Here is a 20,442-nt window from a genome sequence, read left to right as displayed (position 1 = left end):
CATATCCATAAAAGAAGAATAGACCACGATGATATGAGATCAGTCAAGAAACTCAGAACTGTGGGAAAATAAAAAAATGATTCCAGAAATAAAAACAATGAATGTATTAAAAGTAAGGAACTGAAGAAAGGGTTTGATGGGAAGTACACCCTCCACACCCTTTTCAGTGGACACCCCGGGACACAGGGCTGTGTGTGGAGAAGGGAGAGGGACAGACAGTGAGAGGGACTTCACTTGTGTCTTTGCTCTTCTAAAATACTTCTGTGTGTCTTACAAAGAGCAAAATCAATTTTTTAAAAATAAAAGAGTGGCAGGACTCAAGATAAAGAGGAAAATGGTAGAAAAGTGAGGTGCAGTTGGGAGTGAGTTAATGAACAGTAGCCACACCACAGTAGCCTATGTTATGGCTACAGGTGACCCCTCCTTTGCCTCTGAGCTTCCTGGGAGCTCAGTGAAGGTGAAAGGCAAAGCCAGAGACACTGACCTGCATTGAGGCTGGGCAGGGCAGACGGCCTCTTGTTGAACTAGACAGGACTCTAGCCCAAAGAGAAAGCCCTAGCTCTTGCCCAGAGGTGACCTCCTTAAGCATGGCCCAGAAGCTCCTTGGAGACCCATCTGGAGTTCTCCCTAACACACAGGAAGATATGTGACAGCTCAGTGCAAGGACTCTGGAATCCCACCCTGGAGCATCTAAGAGCATCTTTGAGCCCCTAAAAACTCCATTAATTACCATTTGTCTTCCCTTGGACCCAAAAAGTAACTATCCTGCCTTTCCTATGCAGAGCAGATGACACATTTCTCTCACTTCATGAGACAAAGAAGAACCTTGAGCAAGTGAGTGACCGTCACTAAAAGTCATCCACATGCTTGCCCTTGATTTCCTGGGAACCAAAAGGAAGGTGCATTTTCTCCACATGATGCATCTCCCTGAGATGGTCACAGTGGTACTCCCCGGCCCTCTTCCATATGCTCATCCCCCAACCCCAGGAATATCAGCGGCTGGGCTTGCAGCTTGCCCTTCAATGGGACTGCCTTCTACTGCAGTGAACTCCTTCGCCCAAGGGAACTGCCTGCTCTTCACTTTTAGGCCTCTCACTTATGCTGAAATGACCAGATGATGCAGAAATCAAAGGCTTGGGCAGTCCCCTTACCTCCGTCTGGGGCAACACCAAAAAGCCTCCTTAGCGCCACAGCTCCCTGTGGGATGGCGTTCGTCAGAACCACAGGACAGGACAGACCAGCTTCTCCCCGGCCCAAGCATGTTTCCTCCTGTGTCCCCTGCAGGTGCACCCCTTCCGCCCACCTCACCGCAGAGAACTTCCCCACATAAACCTTCCACGAGCAAGTCTCCATCTCAGGGTCCATTTCCAGGCAACCCAATGTGAGACTTTCCCCATGGTGAAGAAGACTCTCCCCACAACCCACCAAGGGGCTTGAGAAGGACACCTAACCATGTCCACACCAGGGCTCCATGCCCCAGGCCATCAATACATCTCTACTGTTCTCAGTTAAGGCAGGACAATCCTGCCACGTTCTAGTCTAGACCAGAGGTTCTCTAAGTGTGGATCCCAGACCGGCACCATCAGCACCATCGACTTGCTAGTAGTGCTAACTTTCAGCGCCTCCCCAGGCCTGCTGAGTCAGAACTTCTGGGAGTGGAACACAGCAGTCTGTTTTAACTACGCTCCAGGTGATTCTGGTGGGCTAAAGTTTCAGAAGCAGAGTATCTATCGCGGCCTACTGGGGGAAATCAAATGCAAGTCATTAGACTTTCCCATCAGCGGAAGACCAAGAGACAGTCGTTGAGGACAGTCAGAATCCAGCAACGTGATGCATTCCATACTTGGGCACCGCACCCCTGGTTCCAGGCACAGTCCTCTACTTACAGCCCCATGGGCTGGGGTGCAAGGCTCTTCATAACCATCTCTGCTGGTGTCCCAACTCCCACGCAGGCAGGTTTCCCCTCCTTAAGCTGACAGTATCCCGAAAGCACCCCTGTACTGGCTGCTCCCTCTGCCTGGAACACCCCCCACCACTCTACATGCCCCCAGGTAGCCCACCTGGCATTCCTGTAAGACTCTGCCATTGTGAAACCTTCCCACACTCCCGGCATTGGCACTGCTCAGCCAATTTTATATTTAATTATTACTCTGCATTTTGAGCCAATTGATTACAAATCCACATAGCCATTCACCCAGTAAATAAAACTTTTCTATGGAGTCACCGAGCCTCCAGGACAGGGCTGAATCCCCAGCACCCAGTAGGCACTCAATAAAAACCTGTTGAACATCTGAGAAACCCAGCAGTAAACAGGCCATTAAATATTGAAAAACCACAATCAGTTTGCTCATCCTAGCAGGCACCAGAATTAGGAACTGTATGGCAGCAAGTTTTAAATATCAGGGAAATTGATCAAAATTTATTATCCTGTGTCATACAACATCGTTTCATTAAGATATAAAATTACAATTTACCACAACTCATTAGGTTAATAATCACTTACCATATGTTTTTACTGTTGCTCCCAAACCATGCTGAAAAATCACCCTGTAGGTTTGAATCCATGTAAATAAGATGACTGTCAACCCTGTGGATACAGGATTACTGAAGGGAGACAGTGGACTGAAGTCCTGGCCAGAAAGCACGGACCCTGCTGTGGTGCTGCAATTCCTTTCGCCACCATCTTCTAGTTTACCTGCGCTAAACTTCCTTCCCACATCACTGGTTCTCAAGCAGGGGCAAAGTCTGGAGACATTTTTGTTGTCACGACTGGGGGCAGGGCAATGCTCTTGGCATCTACTAGGTAGGGGCCAGGGGTATGACTAAACATTCTACAATGCATGCAACAACTCCCACAACAAAGTTATTAGGTCCAAAATGTCAATAGTGCCGAGGCTGGGAAACAGCATTCTAGATTAGACAGAATTTCCATACCTATTACTTTAATCTGATCTTTGCAGCAACAATAGAAAGCAGGCATTTCTATCCCCTTGTACAGATAAGAAAACTGAGACCTGAACATCTAAGTGATGTGCATAAGGTCACCTGCCCAAGCCAGTGGATGGTGCAGCTGTGATTTGAACCAATTTCTCTGCCTCCAAAACCCACTTTCTCTGCTACACAGATTCAAGAAGGTAACAGAAGGTGGAGGAAATGAGCAACTCTCTCCCAATTCATAATCCTGGACACTCCAATAAGAGGCTCCTCCAATCCAGAGGCTCAGGAAAATCAGGTCTAGGGACCAAGACATGGAAGCATCCAGCATTGAGACTGCCAGCAGCCCAGGGCCAGAAGTGGTGGCTCATGCCTGCAGTCCCAGCACTTCGGGAGGCCAAAGCAGAAGGATCATTTGAGCACAGGAGTTTGAGGCTACACTGAGCTATGATTGTACCACTGCGCTCCAGACTGGGCAAGAGAGCAAGACTGTGTCTCTAGAAAAAAAAAAGAAGAAGAAGAAGAACATGGCGGGGCAGCTGTGGAGCGTCCTCCAGCAGCTGGTGCAGAAAAGCAAGTTCCTCTCGCATTTTAACTTTCAGTTGGGCTGCTCTTTGTGGATGAAAATGAAAGCATTTCCTGCTGGGGCCAAGTGCTACACATACATGATCTCCAACCCTCAAGCTCCAAAGGGGAGGTGTCAATGTCCCCATTTTACAGATGAGGAGACTGAGTCCAGGGAGGTTAAATAACTTGCCTGCCCTGATGGTGGTGAAGGCAGTGTTCAAACCCAAGTCTGCCGGGTTCCAGAATCCATGCTGCCTTCATATCCTGAGACCAACTCTAGGAAATCAGAGAAGCAAAATAGATTGCCCTACAGAATTACATGGGGCAAGGAGCCACACAGCAGGGGGATTGCTGGACCAAGGCGGAGGCACAGGACCTTGTCCTTCATGCAGGCTCAGCTCCTCTTCCCGCCTACAGGCTGCTCTGTGTGCCAGGCTCTGTCCTCCGAGCCCACTTGGGGAAGCTCCTCTAGGAATGGAAGGTCCCCCAAAGACTCTGCGCCTCTGTGGGGTCCTGCCCTGGCTCCTTGTGCCCCACAAAGTCTTCAGATGACAACAGCCAAACAGATGCTAAGTTCCTCAAGCCACAGGTTACAACTGTCAAGCCCTAGATTCATTCATTCATTCAGCAAATATTTGCCGAGCATCTATGTGTCAGGCTAGCGCTGGGAATACAAAAGTAAAGGCAGACACAGTGGTTCCTGTCCTCTGAAGGATAGCAGGCCCATCTCCTCAAAAAGCATCATTCCCACCAGCATTCCCTCCCAGTGCAACCTCCACAGTTAGAAAGGACATTCCCAGCCTTTATTTCATTATATTTCCACCCCCACACCATCCCTCTAGGCTGATGGTCACCGGTTTGCCTTCCCTTTGCACACAGGGAAACAGAGCCCCAAAGAAGAGTGCTGACAGGCTCAAGGTCACCCAGCAGATCGGGGGCAGCAGTGCCAGGCTTGGGCTGCTGGTCCTGCCATGCAAACGTCCTGGGGTCCTTCCTGGAGGAGCCTCCAGCACAGGTTGGGGGAGGAGTTATAGGGAACATGTTTAGATGGAAAGTAAATGAGAGCCTCCTAGCAGAGATGCAGACATCCATCTAGCGTTCCCTGGGACCAGCCATCTCAGCTCTAAGCCCACCCATCCCAGGGTACCTTCCATGGGACCCACTAGCAGCCACCTGTGCCCCTGAAGAAAGGAGCTGTGGGAATCTCACCCACCAAGGATGCCAGGCAGGCCTCACATAGGTCAAGTCCAGATCAAGTCCATAGTTTAACCCCACTTCATGAATTTTTGTCAAAAAGAGTCTTCAATCATTCATTAACCAAGCTTGTCCAGATCTCTTCCTTACAAGATGCTGTGCCCAGAGCTGTGTGGGTGGGAAGTTGAATCCTTCACCCAACAGCACATATTTACTGAGCAACTATGAGTCAGGCACCATGCCAGGTGCTGGGCAGAATTCCTGCCTGCCAGGAGCCCACAAAACCCTGTACACAAACAACCAAACAACTGCTACATAAAAAGTATGGTCCTTGGATCAGCAGTAACATCACCTGGGTAGCTCATTAGACATGCAAATTCCCAGGGTCCCATGCCAGACCAACTGAATCAAATCTCTGGGGGTGGAGCCCAAGAATCTGTTTTTAAAATCTCGCCAGACAAAAGACACGGAATCAACCCAAATGCCCATCAGTGTTAACCTGGATAAAGAGAATGTGGTACATATACACCATGGAACACTATGCAGCCATAAAAAGGAACAAGATCATGTCCTTTGCAGGGGCATGGATGGAGCTGGAAGCCATTATCCTCAGCAAATTAACATAGGAACAGAAAATCAAACACCGCATGTTCTCACTTATAAGTGGGAGCTGAACAATGAGAACACATGGACACAGGGAGGGGAACAACACACACCGGGGCCTGTCAAGTGCCAGCAGGAGGGAGGGAGGGAGAGCATCAGGATAAACAGCTAATGCTTGCAGGGCTTAACACCTAGGTGATGGGTTGATAGGTGTAGCAAACCACCATGACACATGTTTACCTGTGTAACAAATATACACAACCTGCACATGTATCCTGGAACTTAAAATAAAATAAAATTAAATTAAAAAAAAATCTTGCCAGCTGATTCTTCATGTGTACATAGATTTAAGAAATGCTATTCCAGATCACAAGTCCTTCCTCAACTTCCCTATTTAAAAATCACAAACCAGCCCCAGGCCTTGGGACTCCCAACTCTCTTTCCTGTTCAATTTTTCTCCAAAAGTCATATTCCCATCAATCATGATACCATATATTTCACCCATATATTTATGACTTCCCACACTGATAAATAAGCTCCAGAGGGCAGTGATTTGAGTGCCTTTTGTTCACTGCTGCAGCATCAGTTTCCTTGCACAGTGCCTAGCACCAAAAAGTGCTCAATAAATATTGTTGGTAGAATGATGGGTGGCAGAACATGCCACATCCTATGCAGTACCCGTTCTTGGGGAAGCCTGGAAAGAAAGAGAAGTTTGCTGGCTGTGAAGCACCACACGGGGAAGGTGGTACCCAGGTTGGCCTTGATGAAGGCCTTCATCCCTTCAGTCCAGGGATGAAGGATGCTGGAATGGAGATGCTAAGCCCCTTCCTAGAATGGGCCCCGGATGGTTGATATTGTGGTTATCTAATTAGTAGCTGGTATGTGCCATTAACTGTCCTAACCCGTATCACCTCACTTAACCTTCCTGAAACTCAGAGGTAGGCAATGTTGTCTTTGAGAGAACACCAAGACTCAGAGATATTAAATGATTTTCCCCGCCCACAAAAAGACTTGCATAAGAACGTTCACAGCAGCTTTACTTATAATAGCTCCAACTTGGAAACAAACCCAAATGTCCACCTGCAGGTGAATGGATAAACCAATTGCATTATATTTATACAATATAATATTACTCAGCAATTAAATGGAACAAACTATGGATATATACAACATCGTGGATGAATGTTGAAGACATTACATTGAGCAAAAAGAAGACAGACACACAAATGTTTATGCTGCATATCAAGTTCTAGAACTTAAACATGGTTAATATACCTAAATTGAACTTAAAGAAAGCATTGGTAACAGAAATCAGGTAAGTAGTTGCCTCTAGAGGTGGGGATAAGACGTGCTGACTATAAAGGAATGTGAGGGAACTTTCTGGGATGATGGAAATGTTCTCTATCTGGACTGGGATGTTGGTTACATGAGTGTTAATCTTTATCAAAACTCATGGAACTGTACACTTAAAATCTTCATGTTATTGTATGTAAATCATATCTCAGTAAAAAATGAGCTAAAAATCATTTGCCCTAGGTCACTAAGCAACAAATGGACATTTGAACCCAGGCTTGCCCAGTTCTGACGATCAGTTTACACTAGTCTGCCATAGTTGAGCAGGGATCCCCCAGCTGTCCCCCAGCCTGGTAAGATGCCTTGCCAAAATCTGAACCAGGTGTTCATGGTTACCCCAAGAAAGATGTTACAGGCTCTAAACCCCTAAACCGTGACAGAGACTTGCAAAAAAAGCCAAACAAGTGTCCTGCTGGGAGTCAAACCTGGGCTCAGGCCTCATCTTTGCTTCTTACTTGCTGTGTAATCTGTGAGTTACACTCCTCTGTGACTCAGTTTCCCCTTCTGTAATGCAAAGAAGGAGGAGACCAATGGTTCCCAGCATGGAGCCACAGATCCTGGGAGCCATGGGGCCACAAATCCCTATGCTCAAAAAGCACCTTTATTACATTAAATAGTAATGAGTCTTCTTCATACCTGTTAAGCTATTTTTCTAATGCATGCTAATATTGTGATTAATAAAATACACATCTATTTTAAAGCAAAAATAAAACCATAACAGCTTTTCATTAGTGTGTATTTTCTCCAACAAAAGATACCAAAAGAACAACCAATGTTCATGACTTTGGTTTAAAGAGGCTGGGAATCTCTGTGCAGAGGATCGCTAAGGGGACAGTCGCCAAGGGGATGGTCGCCAAGGGGACGGTCGCCAAGAGCCCTTCCAGGTCAACTGCCCCATAGTTGTCGGGCACCACTTGGGTAAATGCTTGCCCTTATGTATATAAAGCCTGGCTCCCTGTGCAACGAGCCTCTTGTCTGGGGACAGAGCCCCCCCATGTGTGGGTGTGTCCACCCTACAATGTGTGGATTCAGCCAGGCCTACAGGCCCCAAGTGTGGTCACTACTGCACCCTGAGCCTGTTTCCCCTCCAGCTTTGATAGTGACTAGTGTAAAGGTGGAGCTTGGGCATTTCCCTCCCCAACCCCTCCCCATCCACTTCTTGAGCCAGAAAAGGGGAGTTCCTGATCACAGCCCTACCCCCCAACCACCACCACTAAGGCCATGCCCACTTGGGAATCCCTTACCAAAAGACCTCTAGCCCCTAACTGAGTACAGTGACCTCTCCCCTCCTGCCTCACCCTGCTCTAGCCTGAAGCACTGAGTAGCAGGTTTCACATCCAAGTGCAAAGTCAGACCTTCCTTTCACCTATCCAGTGGCTCAGCTGCATACCCACCCCCATCCCTGCCCCGCCCCACTCTGGACACATCCTCAGCTATGGGCCGGGGTCCTACAACCCACACAGAAAGAAACCAGAATGAGAAACCGGCTTCTCATTCCCTCCCTGACGGGCCCTTCCCGGCGAGATTCGCACAGGTTCTGGTGCTTAGTCAGAGGTTTACAGAGCATCAGAATAAAGCAGGGGCCTCGGCTGAGTCCTACCTCCAAAGGCCCCTATTTGGGACAGCCCCACCCTGGCGAGATTTATAGAAACACCACCCTCAAACGGAGCGCTCCAGGCTAAGCCCCCACCCACTCAGACTTTGAGGCACAAATGCCCAGCCCACCCACACCCGCAAACCAGAGGCTGGTACCTACCTCGCCAACTTCACATTTTGAAAAATAACAAAGCCAAGGGCAGAAGACAGACCAGCTGCCCCCACACCCAACCTTCTCCTCCCTGAAAACTCCACTTGCTACTTTTAATCTATTTTACTCCATCAGACTGGAGGCAGCTCCCGGCCTTCTCCTGAGGCTACCATCCCCCCTCATCGGCTTATAACTTTGCTGGTCACTGGACAAAAGAGAACCACCGCCACTCTTCGCAAGACCTCACTTGTCGCCCACCACCGCCCCACATTGCGCAGGCCCTAGTGGCCTGGATGCTTGCCGCCCCTGGCGAATTGCAGGGAGGCTTTGCCAGAAGCCGCTCCCCTGGGGCCTGAGGGCGCACTCAGGGAGGCCCAGCCCCGGAGGCCCCGGGATCCGCGCCGGGACGCCCCTCTCCTGCCTCATCCCCACTACCAGGGGCCTGACGAAAAGCCTGCGAGGTTGGGGAGAGACCCTGGGGGGCGCCGATCCAGCCACTGGACGCGCACTCACCCCGCATCGCCACGGAGCCCGCGCGTCTGCGCCAGGGCCGCGGGAAACCCACGCGCGCTGTTCAATCCGGGCTCCGAGTGACGAAAAGCCGCGCTTGGCTCCAGCCGGCCCGGGACCGACGCACCGACCGGCGGACGCGCGGACAGTCTGGCTTCCTAACTAAGTTTGAAAGTTCCCTCCCCGGCGACCGAAGGGAACGCGGACTGCACAGAGGCACCCAACCCATCCGGGCTGGGCCAGACGGGGCAGTGGGACCTGACGCCTCGGGTTCGGGGTTCCAGGCACGCAAGCCTCCATCACTGGGAATGCGCCCGGCGCAGCGCAGCGGGAACCTGGCTGGGGTTGGGGGGTAGATCCTGGAAACATGGAGGAGGGAGGGTGTCCCGCACTACAGCCCCAGCCTGGAGGGACGCCGGCTCAGCGCTCCCGGGAGGGGACAGGCCTCGATTGGCCGCAGCCTACTCGGAATCCGAGGCCCCGCCGGGCAGTGACGGCCAATTAGTAAACTGCCCAATTAGTGTGCTGCGGCGCTGAGAAGTTAAACCTCGACGCGCGAGTGTGGATGACCGAGGTGTGGCCGTCCCTGGGGGTGACCGCGTGTGACTGTGTGGCCGTCAGGACGATCTGTGTCTAAGGCTCACCGTCCAGGGGGGTGGCTGTGTGTGACAGCGTGCGCCTGGGTGAGGCGTTGTGGCTGCGAGCGTGTGACTGTCGGGCGACTTCTTTGTGTGACTGTCCCCCGTTGTGCCTGGGTGTGACAGCGGGTGGGGGCATGTCACGGTGTGTGGGGCATCGGAGCGTCTGTGGGTGACTCGTCTGTGGCGGTGAGACTGTTCGCGGGTGAGTGGTTGCGTGTCGTTGTGTATAAGTGATTGTCAGGGTGACTTGCGTGGGACGGCGGGACCGTGTAAGCAATGCCTGGCCGCCTGCGTGTGGCCGTGGGTCACTGTGACGGCTTGTGAATGACTGCGAGGCTGTCAGGGGGACGCGAGTGAGGGGCCACTGTGTCGTCGCACGGGTGGCTGTCGGGATGACTTCTGCCCGCGATCCCAACAACTCAGGGCGTGAGCGTGGCCGCGAGGGGATCGATGTGAGCCGCCCGTGCCCGTCGGCGGGGCTGATGTGCGCGGCCCCGTGTGACCCCGGGAGCGCCTGAGTCCCGAGCTGCCAGGTGACTCCGGCCCCGCCCGCCGGGGACCCCCGCCCGCCCCCGCCTACCTTGCCGCCGTGGTAATAGTCCAGGTGCGCCAGGCCGGCCGGCTCGGCCCCGGGCCGCGCGCCCACCGCGGGCGCCGAGGGGTACAGGCGGACGTCCATGGCGGGCGCGGCGGCGGCGGCGGCTCCCGCGGGCAGTGCCTGGGCGGGCGGCGGGTGGGAGCCAGTGTGCGAGCGGGACTGCCAGCGCGGGGGGCGGGCCGGGGGCGGCGCCCAGAGGAGCGCCCCGCCCCCGCCCCCGCCCCGCCCGCGCGCGCTATTGTTCCGGCCTCGGGCGCTGCCGAGGGCCGGGGGCCCGGGGGCCCGGGCCGGGGCGGGGAGGTCCTTCCTCCGGGCTGGGCCGCCGCCGGGTCCCCCGCCCGGCCCTGCATCCCTGAGCGGGGCGCGCCTGTCCAGACGGCGCTTTTCCGTCCCGCCTTTCGCCACCCACGGTGAGGAGAGAAGCCCGAACGGCACCCCTCCCCAAAAGTGGGACACTCCCTTGCCCTAAATAGTTGAGGCGGCGCTAGCCCCCGCCCCGCGGCGTGGGTGCGGGGGGAGAAGAGGAAGGTGGTGACAGGACCACTTTGGAGATGGGTGCTGCCTTACCTGGGGGAACGCAGGCCAGCGCCGGAGGATGCTCTTAGCATGCCCGCCCCCTCCTCGTCTCACTGATCTGAGTCAGCTTGAGAGCCCCCCCCTGGAGATTGCCGCGCTTAAACTCTCACTCACATATGGGGAAACAGAGTCAAAGACTTGCAGCATCAGTAATGGAGCTCCAGGCAGGTGGGCTCCATTGCCCCCAAAGGATCCAGAGCTGAAACCACTTGGAGAAGGCAGCAGGACCCCACCCCTTTTAATGATGGGGAGGGGAGGGCCGTAGGAATGCTTAGAGCCCGAAGCTCTGAAGAGGGGTCCAGGATCTGCCCACAGTCACTGTCTCTTGGAGTGAGGAAAGGAAGAAAATGAGATTGGAATGGGATGGCTCTGATGGTGGGTCAGAAAGGTGACTGTGAAATGGGGTTCCTCCCCAACCAAAAAAAAAAAAACAAAACCCTCTAGTTCTTGATATCACTTGCTGGTTGCTAGACTGTTGCACCCCCACTCCCCTTTTCATGCAAGAATTGTCTACACTAGCAATCTCCACTAGCAATCTCACTGCTCACTGACTGCTCCAGGTATGTCTGACTGGGAGAGGCCAGGAGGCAGAAGTCAGCCAGAATGTCATTCTTGTGTGGCACCAGGATATAGGATGCCATTGGGAGAAAAGGACTTGAGCTTCCTGCCCACTCAGGAGCTAGCTTAGAACTTAGTTCTCAACTGCTGCTTGGGCTTTGCTGGTCCTGGCCTAGAACTAGGACCATAAGAAAGATGCATTAACAAAAGATAGGTGTGGGAAACAGGCATTCACTGAAGGCTTGGGAACAACAGAGGGAAATTATAGCTCAGAAAGGAAAGAACTTCCAAATAAATTTCGGCAGTCATTGTTTCTAGAAATACAATGCCACACCTCATCAGAAAAAATTTTCCATTGTCCTGTGTCCATTTTTTTCATCTGGATATCCAACTGACCAGCACTCTTTACTGAAAAGATCACCACCACCACCACCCCCCTACAAACACACACATACTCTTCTGCAATGCTAACATTGTCGTAAATCAAGTAGTCTACATGTGCATAAGACTGTTCCTGAATTCTCTATTCTGTTCTGTTAGCCTATTTTTCTCTCCCTGTGCCATTATCACAATGTCTGGATTAGTGTGGCCTTATAAGTCTAAATGTCCCATGAAATAAGTCTACCCATTTTGTTCTTTAAGACTGCATTGGCTATTCTTGATGTTTACACTTTCACAGAAATTTTGGAATCAGCATACCTATTTATATACATACACACAAACACACTAACACAATCTTGCTGGGATTTCCATTGGTATCACTTTGAACCTTTAGATCAATTGGAATAAAATTAACATTTTCAATAGTAAAACTTCTTATCCATGAACATGGTATGTCCCTTCATTTATTTTGGGTTTTTAAAAAAGTTATCTCAGCAATGTTTTGTAGTTTTCTATGTGGAGACCTTGCACATCTTTTATTAGATTTAGCCCTAGGTATTTTTTGTTGCTATTATGAATGGCTTCTTTATTTTCTGTTTGTTGTCAGTACAGGGTTGTTGTTTTACAACACGTCCGCAAATTCTTTGACACCCTTCCCAAGAAGTAGAGTCTAACACTCTTCCCCTTGGGAAGGGATTAGTCTTAGTGAATGGGTTTTAACAAAAAGAATGTGACAGAAGTGAATCTATGTGACTTCTGAGACTAGCTAGATCATAAAAGTTAATAGGGCTTCTACCTGGCTCCCTCTCTCAGGACTTTTGTCTTTGGAACACTAAGCCATCACATAAGAACTCTCTCTTAGGCTGCCAGGCATTGAAGAAGCCCAAACTAACCCACACAGAAAAATCGTATGCAGAGACCCTGATACTAAGTAAAGAGGGATTCCTAGCCAGTCCCCAGCTGTGCCAGCTCCTGCTGTTCCTGTTCCATCTGCTATCTGACTGCACCCACATGAAAAAGGCTGAACTGTGCAGATGAGCCCTTCTTGAATCCAAAATGCACAGAAACCATAAGAGATAATAAATGATTACTGTTATTTTAAGCCACAAAGTTTTGGAGTGATTTGTTACTTAGCAATATAGGTCTGAAACATAGTATAAATAGATTTTTAAATAATGCCCTTGTATCCAGCAACATTGCCAAACTCATTTATTAATTCTAGTAATTCATCTGTAGATTCTTTGGCTTTAAAAAAAAATTTTTATCTCATCTGTAAAAATGAGAGTTTTCGTTTTTTCTTTTCAGTTCTTATAAGTTTTGTTTCTTTTTCTTGCCTTGTTGCACTGGCTAATATCACCAGTATAATTTTGGAAAGAAGTAATAGTAGCAGACACTCTTGTCCCATTCCTGATTTCCTGATCTCAGAAGGAAAGATATCAATATTTCACCATTAGTTATAATGCTTGCTGCAGTTTTATTTTTGTTTCATTTTGCTTTGGTGTTTTTGTTTGTTTGTTCGTTTTTTGAGACAGAGTCTCACTCTGTCACCAGGCTGGAGTGCAGTGGTGTGATCTTGGCTCACTGCAAACTCCGACTCCCTGGTCCAAGCGATTCTCCTGCCTCAGCCTCCCGAGTAGCTGGGATTACGGGTGTGTGCCACCATGCCCAGCTAATTTTTGTATTTTTAGTAGAGACAGGGTTTTACCATGTTGGCCAGGATGGTCTTGATCTCCTGACCTTGTGATCCAGTTTTTTTTTTTGCAGATACCTCTGTTGCAGGTTGGAGAAATCAGTCTTCACAGAAATACTCTGGGTCAGGAAATAAGACTGCTGTGGCCATTTTACAGACGAGAAGAGTGAGACCCAGTGAGGAATGCACATCCTGACAGTTAATAGTAGAGCCAGGACTACACCTAAGTCTGGAAATTCCACCTGGAGCACTTCCTTCTGCCCATATTTCCACAGTGTTGGTCCCACTAACTCTGGCCAGAGGTGTAGAACAATGACCACCAGAGTTTCAAGATGCATGTGCAATGGGTCAGCTACAGGCAGCTATTTGACTTCTCTGGAGCCTGCCAGCAGCAGCAACAATCAACCCTGCCAGTCACCTATATCCACTTTCTTCCCTGAGGAGGGAGCCAGCACCAAGGAGGTATCTGAGAAGTCCAGCAGCAAAGTCCAACAAGGCCCCAAAGCTTGATCTTGCCACTTCATGTTGGCAGTTGATCAGACAGGAAGCTGATGACTCAGTTCCCCCAAAGAAACACCACAGCCTCATCTGTTGTCTTGAAGATGGGAGTGGGGCTTCAGTTCTCCTCTCTTCCCTTTGATTGCAAGGAAAAATCTGGGAGAGAGGAAGCTCAGATCTCAGCCAGTAGCCCAGCTGGTCCAGTCTGGAGACCCAGAGTATCTGTTTGTTCATCTTCCAGCTGTCAGTTTCTGATATCATAAATAGCTGATATATCAGAATATAGATGGGTTTTAATATGTTTTATTAACCTTGAGGTATGGTAAGGACAATACATCAGGAGATGATTGCCATGGAAAAGACAGTTTGGTACTCCCAGGTGTCAGGAGGAGGGGACATACCGTGCCATTGGGGGCCACTGGGGAAGCACCAGGTCAGTCAGGAGGCAGAGGGAGAGGGGAGAACTGTGGGTAAGAGCCTTTACTGTGGTTTCCGCAGGAAGGAGCAGACAAGGCAGGGTCAGCAGGTTTAGGATTGGCTTGTTTGAATAATTTCAGCAGCTCTGGGGCATAGGGGCTGTCCCTAGTTGTCTGGTACTGGCTCTGGAGTAATTAGGGCAGGTAGATAGTGAGTTGGAGTGTGAGAGCCCAATAATACAGGTGGTTGGAGGTGTAGGCTCTGTATTGGTTTGCATTAGAAAATTATGCTAACAGGCTCACAGGTGAGTTGTTTACTATTTCTAGGTATTGGCTAACCCTAGCAGGGGCAGTCCCTCCAGGGTCTGCAAGACCCCAGATGTCAAAGTATCAGAATATAGAAAATAAGACATGGTTAATACAAGATGTGTCCACTTACCCGTGGCATCCAAGAGGGAAATGAGTCCTACTCCATCTATCGCTCCTTTACCTAGGAAATGTCTTGGCTTTAAATCAAAAGGACTAATCCCTAAAAAACAACTATGGCAGAGGAACTAAATACCCAACTGTGGGAGCACTTAGATCTAGTAATGAATCTTCTTCCTCTTTCTCCTTATAGGCACGTGGTAGACTTGTACTCCCCCACCCACTTGAATTTAGGTGTGACCATGTGACACTTTAGCTAATGGAACATGAAGAGAAGTGGTGTGTGTCACTTCCAGGTGGAAGCTTTAAGGGCCTGAGCATATTTAATCCTATTCTCTGAGCCATAAAAATCCTAACAAATGTCAACTCATTTTTTAAGACCTAATTCAAGTAACATTTATTTGGTTAAGACTTCTCCAAGACTCCAACTTAGTGCTCCAATTTGCTGCTCCAATAACCATCTGCACACAGGACTACTAGTGTGAATCTCAAAGAACTGCAACATCACATTTGCCCAATGAGTTTCTCCAAGGCGAGGACAATAGCTCGCTCATCTCAGTGCCACCAGTGACTAGCACAGTGGCTAACAAAGCCTGGATGCTTCCTGCCCACCTCTGGGGAGAAGACCTTCCTACATACACACACACACACACACACCTTCCTACACACACACACACACACACACACACGCGTGCGCGGAAGAATTTAATTGTTCAGATTCCAGCTTACAGATGGGCCATGTTTGCCAGTGAGGGAAGTCACAATTCAGCCCTCCGGTGAGGCCCTGTCTACATCTATCTCTGTCCCCTCCTTCCCAGTTGCCAGCATGCATGTGGTGGGATATGTTAAGCTGGATTGAGGTGCAGAAAATGGAAGTCCACAGGGAAAACCTCACTTCAAAAGCTCAACTTATCTTAGTTGAGGTCAAAAGCAGATCCTGAGACACAGATTCTGGTGCAAGTAGTTTACGGGAGTGCAGTTCCAGGACACACAGGTAGTGGTGTGGGAAAGTGAGACAAGAAAGGAAGACAGTCAAGAAAGGGCATATTATCCAACAAATTACTACTGTGGGCAATTGGAGCCTAACTCCACTGGGGAATTCTGGAAACAGCGTAGAGCACATACTTGGAGTTATCTCCTTAAAGAACAAGGAATTGGGGTCTTTACCCACCCACTCTCTTAACACTCTTGGTTAAAGCCTACTGTCTGGGGCATTCATTCCTGGCAGTTCAGCCTGAGAGGCACAACAGGGCTGTGGCAACCAGAGAAAGACCTTAAGCAAAGAGAGGCAGGTACAAGCTATACACATCTCCTCCAGGAACTTGGTTGGTGGGTAGCTGTTGTCTGAGGCAGCAGTTGGCATTCCTAGAGCCCTGGCCATGGTGCCCTCTGGCCAACAGCATGCCAACCTGTCCATTATTTCTGACAATGAGCCAAAGAAGCCCACAATTTGCACTCAAAGTGTCTGCTGGACAAAAGATCTAATGGACCAACATGTGTGTGACAGACTTTGGCACAAAGTGACTTACTCTGGCCCTTGCATATAAGAATACCAGATGAGATGTCAAAGACTCTGAATGCAAGTCCTGTACTCTGCTCAACTCCCTTAGCCAACAATCCCATGAGGTAGGTAGTCCCTATCTTATACATGAGGAAACTGAGGCACAGAGAGGCCAAGTAACTTACCTACCATTAGAACAAGTTGTAGCCAGGGTGTGCAACTAGCCAGTTTGGCCCCCAAATTCACACTCATAACTACTACACCTCACTGCATCTTTCTGATCTGTCATACAAATTTCAGGTTAAGGTAAAAAGAAAACCCTATTAGTATTTGACTTGAAATTACATTTAATTGTTCAATTAACTTGGGGAGAATTAAATTTTTTATTAAAAGTTGTTTTAATTCAGATAGATAGGAATACTATTAAAGTTTTCGAAGTTGATATTGTATTCAAGAAAAATTTTTAAACTCTCTTATTTGCTCTGTTTTTCTATAGATTCCCTTTGACTTTCTGTGTAGATGGTCATGTTATCTGGAAGAGGGGATTGATTCTGTTCTTCCTTTTCAATCTTCTTACCACTTCTTTCTTTGTCTTTTCTTATTGCATTGTCCAGCACCTCTAGAATCAATGTTAAATAGAAGTGGTGATATCAGGCATTCTTGTCATGTTCCTTACTTCAGTTAACCTACTTCTTATATTTCACCATTAAGCCATTAAGTAAGATACTTATTGTAGCTTTTGGTAATACATTTTACCAATTAATAAAGTTTCTTTTTATTCCTAGTCTGCTAAGATATTTTTTTCTGGCATGAATTAATTGTAGTTTACAATGTGGTTTTTTTTTTGGCATCTATTGAAATAGCCATCTGGGTTTTATCATCTAACCAATTAATGATATGTATTATATATATAGATATTATTCATATTGAACCATCCTTGAATACCTTGGGTAATTGTTGGGACTTCTATTTGCTTCTAATTTTATTATTATTATTAGAAACAGGGTCTCACTCTGTCACCCAGGCTGGAGTCCAGTGGTGTGAACATAGCTCACTGCAGCCTCGAACTCCTGGGCTCAAGTGATCCTTCTGCCTCAGCCTCCCATGTGACTGGGATTACAGCCATGAGCCACTACCTCCAGCCATATTTTATTTTCTAATACACTGCTCAACTCCATTCGAAGTTATTTCACTTAGGGTTTTTTTTTTTTTTGCATCTATGTTAATAACCAAAATTGGTCTAAAATTCTGTGCTATTGTTGCCAAGCTTTATGTGTCAAGGTTATACTGGTTTTGCCTAATGAATGGGAAAGAAGAATTTTAATAACCGATTCAACTTCTTAAATTACAATTGGATGATCATATCATTTTTTCTTAGTAAATGTTGGTATGCTTTTCTAGAACATTGTTCATTTCACTTAGCTTTTCAAATGTATTGGGTTAAACATGTCTTTAGTATTATCTTATGATTTTTGAAATGCTCTTGTATCTGTTACATATGCTCTTTCTCTTATTTTCTTAATCAGTCATACTTAGAGTTTGTCTGTCATTAAACTACATTTTTATTCTATATTTCTATTTTCTATATTCTCCAAGTTTTTTTGTAGTAACTGGGAAGAAAAATTAACATTTTTGCAAACAAAGATAATATACGTAAAGCGCCTAGTACTTAGAAAACATTTGGCAATATTGGTTAAATTAACATAAGAAAAATATTTTTTAGCACATGCCAGGGACTAGAGATTCAAACTATGATTGCGACATGATTTGTGCTCATAGCTGAATTGGGGAGACAGACAGGTAAGTGGTCAATGAAGTATAGTATGATAAACATAATAGAGTTAAGTACAAAGTGGATTGGGAACACAGAGGAGTACTTCCTGAGGGAGGTGATGCTGAGCTGGGCACTGTAGGATGGGTAAGAGTTAGGCAAGTGAAAGAGATGGCTGTTTCTTATCCTTGCTTTTGGACTCATCTTCAAGTGGCTCAGCGCTGAGCAAGGGTGAGCTGCCCGGACCCTGGCTCCTTCATTTTCACAAGAGAATGTCTACTAATGTTTCCCCCTTCTAAGGATGACAATACTCCACTTTGGTCCTACATGCCCCTCTGGTGCCGTATTTTCTATCATCTGCTATAGCACAGGGGTGGACAAAGGAGAATAAAGAGTCAGCTGTTACTTCTCATCTTGAAGAAGACCTTTGGCAAAGCCCCTTATGGTAACGACCATTCCCCAACCGCTGGTGGCTTTGTAAGCAAGCCCACTTTAAGGGGAGCATGAAGACAAGAACATAAAAATAAAAGATGTACTACTCTCTGGTCACTCCCTGCCAAGTCTCTACTGGGCCTTGGACAATCGTTCTGTAGAAGCCTAAATATCCTTGCCCAAAAATGTTCAGAGAAGCAGGGCTTTTAACAGCCAAAATTAGACAGAGACAGTAGTCGAGTTAATGGCCATGAGAAAAATAAAGGCTTTTAAAGTCCTGGAGTGCTGACAACAACCATTCAGCTGTAGCCCCCCTCAAGACAATATGTTTACTGAGCACTTACTATGCACTAAGTGGTTGGTATGTATCATCTCACACAATCTACCCACTGTGAGGTTGTTGCTAATGTTACCATCCCCGGTTTACAGGTCAGGAAAGTGGAGCTCAAAGAGGTTAGATGGCTTGCCCTACAAAACACTAGGCCTGAGATTCAAACCCAGAGCATTTACATTTATACACCATCTCCTATGGGGACATGTGCCCAGTGCCTGAGACAGTGAAGGCCCTGGGTGACTAAAGAATGAATTGATTAAGTGAACAGAAGAATGAACTGCCATGAAGACTAGAAAGCAACATGAGAACATTATTTTTGCTCAATGGTTGGTAAGTGAAGGAATTGACTAGGCAGGAACATGAGGAAACTTTCTGAAGTAACCCTAATATCCTATATCTCGATGAACGCTTAGGTTACACAGGCAGTCACATTCCTCAAAACTCAGAAAATGTACATTTAAGGTTTGCACATTGCATTGTATGTAAATTTCACATTTGAAAAATTGTAAACAAACATTAGACTCTAATTGATGGTACACATGCTGATATAGTTTAGGGGAAGAGGAAGGATGTCTGCAATTGGAAATGCACTCCCAAAAGAAGGCAGCTTGATGAATGGATAGAGAAACAGATAGATGGATAGTAAGTATGTGATAAAAGCAGGAGAGGAAAGTAATGGTGGAATCCAGGTGGTGGATATACAGGTGTTTGCTGTCATAGTCTTTCCACATTGTTTATTACACTGTCATCATAAAACGTGGAGGGAAAATACCTTGTGTGTTATGGTGGCAGTTGGGGAAACATTTGTGCCTGCATCATGCTATTTACCATGCTTTCCACTATAGAAGAATGTAGAGGTAGCCCTTCCTCCTTGTCTTCCTTCCTTCCCTCAGGGTCTCCCTCATTCCATCGAGCGAATAGCAACACAGGGTCAACACTCGGTTGGCAGCAAATCCAAGTTCCACTATTCCCTGCTCACCTCTGCTCATGCCACATCGATTCCTTCCTCTGAGGGGCAACTCCCTTGACCTCAACTGAAGGCAATGTAGCGTTGGACGGAGATCATGTTTACACGGGACCGCACCCTACCGTCCACCTTGGACAGCAGGAACCTGACGTCTGTTTGCATGCCCCAGCCCAGCTCTCAGCCTGGCATGCAGCGAATCATCCAGTAGTATTTGGTAAACACAGAGACAGAGACAAGGAAAAGTGTCCTGTGTCCAGTGGCTGGAATTCCAGGTGATTTTTTTCCCCAAACTTTCTTTAATGATGTCCGATTGCCTTTGAGATAAGAAAAACCCTCAGCTCACCCAGGGCCTCCCACGATGCCCTCAGCAAGGCTTTTCACCCAACTTTTTCATCAGGAGGGGAGGAGCCAGCATGCTGAATTGCAATGTTCTGTTTGCTGCTTGACTGCGTGTGTATTGTTGGCTTATTTATTTTTTCTTTTGTTTGCGATATGGTTCCTTTAAAATATCCAGAGAAGGAAACCACTCTACAAAAAGAAATTTGAATTTTTGCATGCCCGGTTACCATCTGAAATGTCACTTGCACGTTAAGTCTGTGTCCCTGAGTTGCTGTGGCAACCTCAGCAGCACTCTTTGCCCGGGGTGATAAAGGGGCCCTTTGTTAGCCAGGAGACCAGGTCTGGGTGCAGGGACATCCTATTCAGCCCATCCTAACAAAGGAGCACACGTCCCCCTCTCTGAGCA

General features: G+C 47.9%; 1 protein-coding gene and 1 long non-coding RNA gene across 7 annotated transcripts in view; one reads left to right on the top strand and one right to left on the bottom strand.

Moving 5' to 3' along the window:
* The window catches only part of TOX2 (TOX high mobility group box family member 2), a 161,276-nt gene extending 150,998 nt beyond the window's left edge, over positions 1-10,278 (bottom strand). For 5 of the 6 annotated variants that reach the window (XR_008516943.2, XR_008516944.2, XR_008516941.2 and 2 more), the window contains exon 1: positions 10,130-10,278. Coding sequence is in view for 3 of the 6 variants with exons in the window: in XM_009233608.4 (XP_009231883.2) it covers positions 10,130-10,228 (99 nt within the window). In the remaining 3 variants the exon portion in view is untranslated. The remainder of the gene's footprint in view (positions 1-10,129) is intronic. The other variant, XM_024239175.2, reaches the window with a different exon arrangement.
* LOC129052124 (uncharacterized) lies at positions 7,384-20,222 on the top strand. The gene is made up of 4 exons (XR_008516946.1): positions 7,384-10,082; positions 13,427-13,814; positions 14,886-16,318; positions 19,624-20,222. It is a non-coding gene; the product is annotated as an uncharacterized LOC129052124 (long non-coding RNA).
* Positions 20,223-20,442: the final 220 nt, after the last annotated feature.

Source organism: Pongo abelii, chromosome 21 (genome assembly GCF_028885655.2).
Source record: "Pongo abelii isolate AG06213 chromosome 21, NHGRI_mPonAbe1-v2.0_pri, whole genome shotgun sequence".
NCBI lineage: Eukaryota > Metazoa > Chordata > Mammalia > Primates > Hominidae > Pongo > Pongo abelii.
This window is presented reverse-complemented; position numbering and strand designations above follow the sequence as displayed.